The sequence below is a fragment of the Accipiter gentilis genome, chromosome 27 (assembly GCF_929443795.1).
Source record: "Accipiter gentilis chromosome 27, bAccGen1.1, whole genome shotgun sequence".
Taxonomy (NCBI): Eukaryota; Metazoa; Chordata; class Aves; order Accipitriformes; family Accipitridae; genus Astur; species Astur gentilis.
The window spans coordinates 16,169,668-16,181,011 of NC_064906.1; the positions used below are offsets into that span (position 1 = coordinate 16,169,668).

At 41.1% G+C, this 11,344-nt stretch overlaps 1 protein-coding gene across 1 annotated transcript; it reads left to right on the forward strand.

The window, feature by feature from the left end:
• Positions 1-301: 301 nt before the first annotated feature.
• On the forward strand, positions 302-11,189 carry CHMP5 (charged multivesicular body protein 5). The gene is made up of 8 exons (XM_049830423.1): positions 302-441; positions 5,443-5,547; positions 6,276-6,322; positions 7,931-8,024; positions 8,105-8,176; positions 9,268-9,376; positions 9,769-9,881; positions 10,585-11,189. The coding sequence occupies exons 1-8, from the start codon at positions 373-375 to the stop codon at positions 10,633-10,635; spliced, it is 660 nt and encodes a 219-aa protein (XP_049686380.1). The 5' UTR covers positions 302-372; the 3' UTR covers positions 10,636-11,189.
• The last annotated feature ends 155 nt before the right edge of the window (positions 11,190-11,344 follow it).

Genomic DNA, 11,344 nt, shown 5'->3' on the forward strand with positions numbered 1-11,344 from the left:
TGATCTTATGGGGCAAGATTCTACAGCTACGGGTTTTTATATTGGAAAATAACAGAATGTCAGTACTGATGTAACTTAAACGGTGTTTTTGTAGGCGGCGGTGTTGAACAGGCGGTGCAAGCCCCGTGCCGTAGAAACGATGACACAGTGTCAGTGTTGAGGGAAGAAAACCGCTTCCCGTACGTCATCGCCGTCCCTCACGCGCTGTGGCCCCACGCAGCCAATGGCAGCCCGCCGCCGTCGCGAGGAGGGCGGAAGTCCGGGGGCGTGCCGCCGTACCAGCGCTCCGGGGGTGGGGTGGGGGCGGAGCCTGGCCGTCGGTGGGTTTCCGGGTCGGCCGGGAGCTGTTACCGGGACCGAGGCACCGCCGCCATGAACCGCTTCTTCGGTAAAGCGAAGCCGAAGGCGCCTCCGCCCAGCCTCACCGACTGCATCGGGACGGTCAGTGCCCTCCCCGGGGGTGGTGGTGGTGGTGGGGGGCTGAGGGAGCGGTGGAACGGCCCGGGCTCGGCCCGGCCCGGCCGGTGGGGTGAGGCCCGGGAGCTGAGGGCGAGCCTGGAGGGCCGGCGGCCCGCGGGCCCTGCCCGCCTCCGCTGGTGTGGAGCTTCGGCCCCGAGTTCAGTGCCCGTCTCCGGGCCTGCACCGCCCCGGAGGCACGGCGAGGGCGAGGGGGGGGGCGGTGGGCGTACGTACGGTGGTTTGGAGACAGAGGCCTGTGGACGGATAGATAGATGGACAGACGGACAGACGGATGGATGTGGGTGTCGGTATGCACCTGCGCACGGGTGTGCGTCTGGGTATCCGGGGGTGGAAAGAGAGCGGTGTGCGGGTCTGCTGGTGTGTGTACTTGAGCGTGTGTAGCTACACGGCCGTGCTTTGGCACGGTGTGGTTGTGTGTGTGTGTGTGCACGCAGGTGTGTTTTAGCGCACACCTGGGCATCGGCGCTTGTACAGATATACGCCCACTCCTGTGTTTCTTCGCTGTGCCTAGGAGCACATCCCATAAATTGATGCACGCAATGGGCGTGTAAGGCCTGGCTCGTCTTACATCCTCGAGGATATTTCCATTATTTCCGTCTGAGGGCTTCGCTGCTCTGATCGCACGCGCCAACTCCCTCCAAGTTGCGAGAAGGCAGGGACAGGAGTAAGGGAACGAGCCCCTTTGTCCCATACAGAAGGTGGGAGGGCAGATCCCACCTTCTGATGAAGATTGTTCTGTCTGCTACGGACGAGCTTGCCGTAGGGTCGATGGCAAAGGCGTGTGCAGGTGGACAGTTAAGCCCAGACCGAGTAAGAAATGCTGAGGAAGCACGTGGTGGAACACTTCACAGCTGTTGTAAGGTTGGCCTGCCTGAAAAGAAGGTTAAGGAAAAGTTTTAAGAAGGTTAATCTTGTAATTTCATAGTCTTTGTTTGGCTTTTAAGTTTGCGAAGAAAACCGGGGTATGTTTTTACCGCTCCTTCTGTCTTGAACTAATTTTGAGAGGTGAAGAAAGAACACAAAAGTCTTGAGTATTTGTCCGAGTGGCTAACAAAGGCAGGTGAAATGTCAGTAATGGTTGTGGTATAAGTAGAGGGTAACTGAGCATTTTCCCTGGAACCTGGCAACAAAGCGTTTTTGTGGAAAATCACCGTTTTCCTCCCAGAAGACTTATTTTGCTACCCAGTGAAGAGACTCTTTCAGTTAAACACCTGATATTTGTCAGTGCTGCCTACACAAACCCATGCACATCAGTCTCTTGTGGATGCCAGTGGCTGGGATGAGGAGAGAAGTGGTCACAGTTACTGTTTTTCCCAGTACGTTATTTTATTGGCAAAGAATCTGCATTGCTTTTTAGCGGTGTTGAACCCAAACATAGCTCCAAGTACGTTTAGTTAGAACAGTAAATAAAGCATATCCTCAAAAATCCGGGTGAGCTTTCCCATTGTTACCAGTGAATGCTTTGGTGGATGTCTGCAACTCCAAAATCCATCTGAGATACTGTTATTAATACTTAAGTTTGCCATTCCAGCGCTATAAGCAGAAGATCAGGAAATCTCTTCCTCAGAGCAGCCAACTCTATATTAGTCAGTCAGATTTCTGAGGGCTGATTTTGACAGTTCCAATTTAATGTGTGTTTTCTAATGTTGAGACAAATCATAACAAAACCGGCCAGATTTCGATATGCCAGTAGGCTGTCTTCCACTAGGAGCTTGTTCAATCCCAGTGGATTTTTGGGGTACATAAAAGTGTAATTTAAACGGCTGCTTTGACTGGCAATGCCAGGAATTTAGGGTTTTTTCCAAAAAGGTGGTCGTCACCACTACCCACCAGGAGCTACATGCAGTTTTGATTGTCTTCTAGTTGTCTATAATGACATTATCTGAAAATTTGGCTATAGAAGACAATAGGTTAGCGGAAACGCAGACTTTCAGATTTATGTTACATATGTGGTGACTTGGCAACCCGTGATGGATTACAGGGTGGCTTTTAAGATACGAAATCAAGAGCCTGTGTTGGTCAGCTGTTGAGAAATGAAGGGCTGGGTCCAAGCACAGCTCTTGGTATGAGGAAGTCTATAAACCACTGTTAATGTTACTGAGCTCCATCTTAGCTTTTTGCCCTGTTTTGACAACTTTAAATTTCTGTGGATGGAACTAAAATTTAAGACAGTTCTGTATACTAGTAGGTGTGGGCAGAAACATACTTCCTTTTACGAGTTTGAAGTTTGTGCATTAACTTTTTGTGCCAATTTACATGAGGTAATCTATTTGATCTGAAAATAACTTGCTGTGTTTTCAGGTCATTTTCCAATAGTGAAATCTCTAGTACAGGTCCTGCTAAAAGATGAGAGAGATCATCAGGTTTGTTTTTTTTTTCTTAAATTGCCTGTGAATCATTATTGAAGAGAGTTGTGTGAGATGTTAAAAACTTGCACTGTTTCTTTCGCATGTGAAATTCAACAATTTGGAGACACAAGTAATATCACCTCTATGTTGTTTTCAATCTTAGACACATTTTGTTATATCTTTTGAAAGAGTCAGATTGCTTTGTAAAATCTCTTACTGTGTTACTTCAGTGGTAATTGGCCATTAAATGGCAGTTAGGAGTTATTGTATTTGGCGAGCAATGATTAATGTTTAGAGTTACTATTTGTTAAAAATGTAGACAACTCTTGGGCGGTAATTATGCCTGTGTTTGGGGTGTTCTTTCCTGTGTATGCAGAAGTAGTATGACTGAACCCAATAAGATCAGCACACAATGTGCTTTTTCTCCTGTGGTGAGAGAACAAGCATCACCTTAAGATATCAAAACAATTCAAGATTTTTGCATTTAAAGAGCTGGTTCTATGGGGTCACTAATCTGAAGTGTTTACTAAAGCCCAGGGAACAGTTCTCCCTACTTTTCTTCGATGGCTGGTTACTATTGAGTTTTCCGGCTGGCTGTGTGATGCCCTTCTGTCACTTATTCTCCACTGGTGTGTTCCCATTCTCCCTTGCAGTTTCTGCTCGCTGTCTTGCCCGCCTGCTGTGCTTGCCTCGACATTGCACTAAGTGGCAGATTTTTTTTATCCTTGCTGGCTGAGCACAATCAGATGACTCAAAGCTGTCATGAGGCTGGTAGGAGGAAGGATCTGTGGCATTGGTATTGTTTTTACTTTGTCTTCTTTGAAAAAACATTCCAAATTTACGTTTTTTCAGAGTAGTAAGTAGGAAACATAGGAACAAAAGACCAATAGTTGTGACAACAGTGTTAAAACTCAGTCTTGTATGTGATGTTCTTTTTTTAATTGAAATAAAATGTGATTTTGCTTAATAGCGATTTGGGATACCACGATCACTTTCTTTTGTTTAGATTGGGGCCCTTCTTTAGCAACGAAACGTACCTCAGCATGCCTTATTTGTCAATAATAGAAAGCAGCTCTTCAAGTCCTAATACACAGTCTAGTTTTCTTTTGGATAAATTAGATCCATTGTCCCCTCTTCTGTCCGTTCTCATTTTTAAAAGCTGTGTAATGTCCTGTGTAATATGTGTGTGCAATTTTTATGTAGTTAATCAAGGTGGGAGGATCTGTCTCTGTTTTCTGCTAGTACTGCCTAAAAGAATCATATAAATAAACCAAATAACTGGGTTTTCCCTGTGAGGGAGGCTGACCTCAGAGATACATTTAGCTGATGAAGATCTTGAGGAGGTGCTACACTTTGAGCCTGCAAGAGGTTTGCAATCGCCAGTATCTCTTTGTCTTGCTGTTAGTAAAATATTTGGCATCATAGAAAGCTTAATACAATTTTTTTCAATGCCAGCTGTGCCCAGGCACTTTAATGTCTTGTGTGGAGTGTTCATATCAAATGTTCTACTCAGGATGCCTCTGGTGAAAGCATGTTGCTGTCCTAGAGCAGAGATTCAAAAGGATCACTGAGGCACCAAAATGAAAATCTGCATAATTATACATGTTTAGCCACACTATTAGCAAGTCAAAATTGTAAATTTGCACTGATTGGCCTCACGCTATAATTGGAATGTCAGTATATTCTAATCCCTAGAGAGGCTCCTTGGAATGAGAAGTTAATAAGCTTTATTTTGTTGTTTCCAGAGAAATGCTGTGAAAGTTGGTTCACGTTAAGGAGGCTTTCTTTATCTTTTTTATGAATTTGTCTATGCTGTTAGAATGATCTATACCCATGCTGGGTTATGTAATTATCACTTTTAACCCTCTTATGCAGAATGGTTAAAATATTTCCATGATGACAGCTCTGTGATACGCTTTGCAGCAGGGTTGTTGGGCTTGACTGCTGGAGGTCTTTCACTGAGCTACGCAGCTACTATTGGGATTTGAAGCAAAAGTGCAGTAAGAATTCAGAGTAGCTACAAGGTGGAACTGCTGTGTCCTGGCGTCTTTTGCGGGAAGTGATGGGGAAAGTGTCTCTCAGACAAATAAGTTAGGCACCTTTGAAAAAATGGTTAAGTCTGGGCTTCTTAAACGTAACCAGTAATCCAGGTATTATTCTGAAGGATTACTGTTCTCTCCTCACCAGAAATAAACCTCTAGCCTTGCTGAACACATCCCTGTCCCATTTGCATTTCCCCCCTACCTGCCAGCATGGTACACTTAGGTTTTCCTTTCTCCGTTCCAGTTTAGTCCCTGGCACTGGAAGTTATCAGAAATTCCTGAACGGAGACCTTGACTTGAGTGGGTGTGCAAGGGAGCATCTCAAAGTGATGACAACATGTTGCAATGGCAGAGCTTCCTGCAACCTCAGAATGTTTCTTGTGCTCCTTGTAGAAGGTGTTTCACTTGATTCTGGGTTTGGATTCTCTACAAACTGTTTATAAAACCACTGAGTGAAGACACAATTCAGTTAGAAGCATAATGAAACTGAGGCTGTTCTTTTTATTGTCCAATACCTGAACAAAACCTTAATGAATGTTTTTTTTGTTTGTTTTCCCCATTATGTATTAAAGGTGGATAGCAGAGCTGAGTCAATTGACAAGAAAATTGCTAGGCTTGATGCAGAACTAGTGAAGTATAAGGATCAAATGAAGAAGATGAGAGAGGGACCTGCAAAGGTAAGAATCTTCTGTGGGATTTAAGCATGAGAGGATGTGACTCATACTTCTTGTCACGTAGTGGCGTGATTTAGCCAGTTCATCAGGTTCTTAGAATTGCATGGTGCCCTACTGATGAGATCTAAAGATCCTGCAGGATTATTTTTATTCTGAAGCATCTCTTAGACATGCATCTTTGAACAGTGTTTTCACTGGTCTTTATTTCTTCCAAAGTGTACTGTAATTCCTCAGTTCCTGAATTAAGTCTAGTAGAGAGGCTGTTTTCTTCATCAGCCAAAACAAAAAGGTCTGCACTGTGCAGAAAGGGAGTAGGAAAACCCGTTTTTGAAAGTGGATGAACATGTAATATAAAATCTATCTAATAATAAACATATCTAATATAAACAGTATTGTTAAAGTACCTTTTGCAGTATTATTTGATGCTGACCATTAAAATGTGTTGATGAAAGATGGTTCTGGTGAACTAAGTTTGACTTTGTATTCTGCTTATCAAAAAAAAATTTAAAAGCCAGAAATTTGAAAGTATTTTCTATTAGAAGCTTTACTTACAAGCCTATTTGGTTAATCATTAATGCAGGACAAATGCTGAATGTGACTGTTGTTAAACTCTTTGCACTGGTAACTGAGGAATCTTTTGGAAAACTTAAATGCAATACATTAGGTTTAAACGGTATAATCAAGAGTGAAGTCAAATATTTTTCCTAACATAACGATATTGTGTCTTTCAGAATACAGTAAAGCAGAAAGCATTGAGAGTGTTAAAGCAGAAGCGAATGTAAGTTTAAACCTTTCTCAGTTTGGGATTAATGAAAGCCTGTTTTCTTTAAGGGTGATGGCACACTTTCATTTATTTTTCCAGTACTCTTGCTTCTGAGCATTCTTTAAAGAAAAATGCTGAACAAGCTAGCCGGCCTTTCAGAAGCATCTCCTTGCAGATTTTGCATCAGCATATTTATGCCTTACTTGTATGTGAGCATATAAATTTGGATTGGGACAAGCTGACCTAAATCTGCTCATTATTAAAGCAATGCTTGGGTCCTAAACTTTCTTACAGTGCCTCATTTTATATTATTAATTGAGTGCTGTAGATCGTGTACTTAATGATCTTGGTCTGGTTTACTGGAAATTTACCTGTTCTCTGTGGACACCCTTTAGGACTTGAGCACATGTAGCACAGGTAATTGTGTCTATGCAAAAAAAACAGAATAGACAGGATAGATGATCCTGTGGTCTGGTATAGTCTGCTATACTGTCTTGAAAAGTGTCCAGCAACAAATACAAAGAAAAGAATGCCAGAACATGGCAAGTGTTCAGTCGCTGGAATATTTTACACTCCCTGAATTGCAAATCTCTTAGATGCTATCTGAGCCAAAGCTCCTTCGTCTTGTATTTCATATCCCTCAGATGAATTGTACCTCTGCAGACTTGCTCAATTACTTGTTAAGTATTTGTGAACTCTTACCATCCAAAACATCCTATGGTAAGGAATGCAATAGTTAGATGTTATGAGAAGAAGGACTGCTTGGTTTTGTTTGGTTTTTTGTTGTTTGGGTTTGGGTTTGGGGTGGGGTTTTTTTCATTTTTTTTCCTATGCCACCTGCTAATCTTACTTGATAGTTGTTCGCCTATTTACAGTCACTGGGCCCCTCATAATAGGCTATCATCATATCTTTTCCATCTTGTTGAACAGTAATTTATTTAGTCATTCTTTGTCCAGAAGCTGTTCTGTATTCGGAGCATCCTTGTCTTGCAGATGTTCTGCCTTGGGTTTGAAGAAGGACTCGCTGTTCATGTTTATGCTTTCATTTTTATATTTAACTTGACACACTTTACATTCTTGATTGGATACAAATTTAGCTTTGAGAAGGATGATTTCTTGATTTTTAAAGTCTCCCTCTTCTTTCTGGTTAGCCTTAACAGTTACCTTTTGCTACCCTATCCTCCCTCTCCTCCCTGCCCTGCAAAGCTCCAGTGCAGAGCCATTGTGGTTTGGATAACCTGCATCTCTTCCATTGTGCTTACAGCATTAGTGAGCAACGGCATGCATCTCTAGCTTATAGCAATTAAAACTTTTGCTATATCCTCACCTACTGTGTTAGCCTATACAAATATGGTATTGCTGTCAGTTAGAACAGAAGCTTAGTTCAGGAGTCACTTTGTCCACTTCAAATACACATAAATGCATATGGCCAGATTTTTATGAAGCTGTTTATTCTGTGATTGTTTATAAGAAATTAAAAAAAACCCAAACAACAAAAAACGACCATCTGTTCCTATCTTTAGACTACTGCTGCTGATTTTTCAATTTAAAAAAAAATTAAGAATTTTTTTGGCAATAAATAGTGTGGTGTTTTAAAGCCATTATTTGCATTGTTTTTAACAGGTATGAACAACAGAGGGATAATCTATCACAGCAGTCTTTTAATATGGAACAAGCTAATTACACTATTCAGGCACTGAAGGATACAAAGACAACGGTACCAGTATATTAATCTCACATTTGTTTAATTTGTGTATGCTACATCAGATACAAACATGTTTTTTGGCTCTATTCTAGGTTGATGCAATGAAACTGGGGGTGAAAGAAATGAAGAAAGCTTACAAGCAAGTCAAAATTGATCAAATTGAGGTGAGCTTCTATAGTTATTAAAGCACAGAAACAGTGTACTAAAATAGTGACAAGTGGACTGTGTAACTTAAATGTAAGCTGACTGTTTTAGTTCACATGAGTTTTTCTCCCTTTTTTATGGGAACACCATCATAATCCCTTCCCGATTTCTCTGGTACTGCACAGTCAGTTGTTGGCCTTACTGCACTGATTGTTGTTTCCTTGCTGGGCTAATCTTTAACGTCTCCCTTTCTTTCCTCTGTACTTCGGCGTAAATGTTGGTGAATACTTCCTGCTATGGCTTTTTTGTCCTCTTTTTTTTTCTTTTATTTTTCTTCCATGTTAGCAACACGCAGTCCTTTGCTCCCCCAGTTCAAGGTAGCACCTGATTAAAAAAAACAAAACCCAAACCCCAAAACAAGCAAAACCCCCCCAACCAAAAAACAAACAAAAAATTTAATTTCAAGAAGTCTGCAAGGCCTGAGCCTGTCTTCAGAAAATGCATAAGAAACCCCTGTAAGATCTCTAAATATAAAGTATGCTGTACTTAAACTCTTATCAAATGCCAGTGCTGAATTCCTTTAAGTCCTCTCTCCTACGCTGTTTTTATATATGGCCTGCATTGTAAACCTTTAGGCAAGTATTGTCTCCTTAGTTTTACCAAGTATAGTGCCAAGAGGTATGCTAAAGTATCCTCTAAATTTTGCTGTGGCACAACTCAGGTTAGTGCTTATTCTCCAGATGGTAGATTTAATTTCTCTAGATTTCAAACTCTCCTGCTTTTCAGGATGATGCTGGACTCTGGGTATTTTATTAGAGGTTTTCAATTTACCCTGAAGAATACTTAAACCAAGAGGATTTTGCAGAGATGTTGTTTCAAGGTTCTTCTTTTTCTACCTCATACATTTATTGTAATTTTAATAGTAGTTAAGGCCACACTGTAGTCCTGAACGCATGTGTCTTGACTTGTATTAATGCTGCTTCAAAAAACAGTTTATGCATTAACAAATTTGAGTGCCTTGTATGTTGGAATTATTAAACTGAATTTGATTAATCTCTGATAAGTTTAAAACTATAAAATATGGACCAGTTGAAATTGTTTCTTGCTTCAGGACATACAAGATCAGTTAGAGGATATGATGGAAGAAGCCAATGAAGTCCAGGAGGCACTGAGTCGCAGCTATGGAACACCAGAGATTGATGAAGATGACTTGGAAGCAGGTGAGGAAGGTGGAGGATGATTTTTACGTTACTGAACGTAAAAATCATCATGCAGTCATACAGTGATTTTTAATTTCATTAGTCAAATACTTTTAAGTGTGTTTAAAAAAAAAAAGTTTTAATCACTTTTTTAAACATAAAAGCTGCATTTCCTTTAAGACCAGTAACAAGAGTATGAGACAAACATGAGAGATACGCTGATGGAATGCTACAATGATGGAAAGAAGGTTCTCCATTGTGTGTGTGTCTGTATTCCTGACTGATGACTAAATAATGCTGAATGAGTATGAATGTAAGCATTCAGTATGAATCCTGTTTCTCTGTAAGAGTGACTTTTCTTTTGCAAAAGGAATTCCTTGCATAATTTTCCAACCGACATAATTTAATTCCAGAACTGGATGCGTTAGGTGATGAGCTTTTAGCTGATGAAGACAATTCCTACTTAGATGAAGCTGCATCTGCTCCAGCAATCCCAGATGTCACTCCTACTGACACGAAAAACAAAGTGAGTCCTTTCCTCTTTAAAAGCAATATACGTGTATTTTTTTGTTTTGGATTAGTCACATTTGTGTTGGTTGCTTGATATTTGGAATCAATATTTTGAACAAGAAAATGTGCTGTTTTACATATTTTGGATGCTATATATGAGACAGTACAGTGTACTGAATGCTCTTCATTATATTTTAAAGAGCTAAAATGGCATTTTGTAACTCCTGTCAGATGGGATATTAGAAGAAATATCTTTACTGAAAGGGTTGTCAGGCATTGGAACAGGCTGCCCAGGGAAGCAGTGGTGTCACCATGCCTGGAGTTATTAAAAAACCACATAGACGAGGCACTTCAGGACATGGTCTAGTGGGCATGGTGGTGTTGGGTTGATGGTTGGACTTGATGATCTTAAAGGTCTTTTCCAACCTAAACGATTCTGTGATTCTAACATCGTCTGAATGCAAGTAGAATGAAGTATACTATTACAGCTCCTGCTACAGTTATTCTTAAAAATGTAAGAAAGTCTTCTGTGTGTTTGCTTTTGGGGTTTTGATACAGCTTCATAGTGAGGGAGAACACCGTTGCTCTTATTTTGACCCCAGCTGTCACACAGGGACAATTACAGATATATCACTTTATAGAAATTGTAAGGAAACTTTTGTGAAACGTTCTGGCTGGTGGAGAGTTGTTAACCTGTTGCTTCTTTCCCTTTCTTACAGGATGGTGTATTGGTAGATGAATTTGGATTGCCAAAGATCCCTGCAACATAAACGTTTCAAAAGCACAATGGATATAATGAACTACACTTTACAAATCATGTTAAGAATTTTTTTTTTAAATCCTGGAGAACTTGTCCTTCCAGTGTAACCTTAATATCACTACATCTTAGAAGGCAGTATCAATGGCTGGTGGTGTTCTTTCTTTGAAGAAAGTTGCTCTGCTACTGACTTTTCTATTAATGGAAAATTCGGCACAGTTCTCTTCAGTGGAAGCAGTCAAGTCTGACAGGTTTCGATTTCCATGTCTTCTGGACAAAGTATGATGTGAAGAGTAGTGCTGCCTGTCGATAGCTGAGGTTTATTTTGACTCTGTATTATGTTTCTCTTTCTTGAAACCGAGACTGTGCGTCGCTGCTCACTCTCTGTAAAATAGCTCCCTTATTACTATGCTCGTTTGATAAAAGAATTGAAACCAATTTTTAAACTACTGCAGTCTCGAGACTTTTACGCTACCATCCTTGTAACCTTCTGGGAAGCTGTAATAAATAGGGTTATTGTTAACTTTATGTATTCTATGGAGACATAAAATCACGTAGATGAGCTGACGCCTTCGTGTGGTGTTTCTGGCCGTTAATTTGGGCTTTGCCCCCCACCCCCGGTTTTAACCGTGCCCGGTGCTGCTCGAGCCGAGGCCTCCCCACAGCTGAAGGCCGGTTCCGTCCCCTTTCACGGGAAAAAAAAAGAGCCCCCCGCCCCCCAG

Excerpts from the sequence above, each read along its gene's own strand:
- CHMP5 (XM_049830423.1), top strand. The coding sequence starts at position 373 with ATGAACCGCTTCTTCGGTAAAGCGAAGCCGAAGGCGCCTCCGCCCAGC. Across the intron at positions 5,548-6,275 it reads TGAGAGAGGGACCTGCAAAG|AATACAGTAAAGCAGAAAGC; the intron begins GTAAGAATCTTC and ends TGTGTCTTTCAG. Across the intron at positions 9,377-9,768 it reads TGAAGATGACTTGGAAGCAG|AACTGGATGCGTTAGGTGAT; the intron begins GTGAGGAAGGTG and ends ATTTAATTCCAG.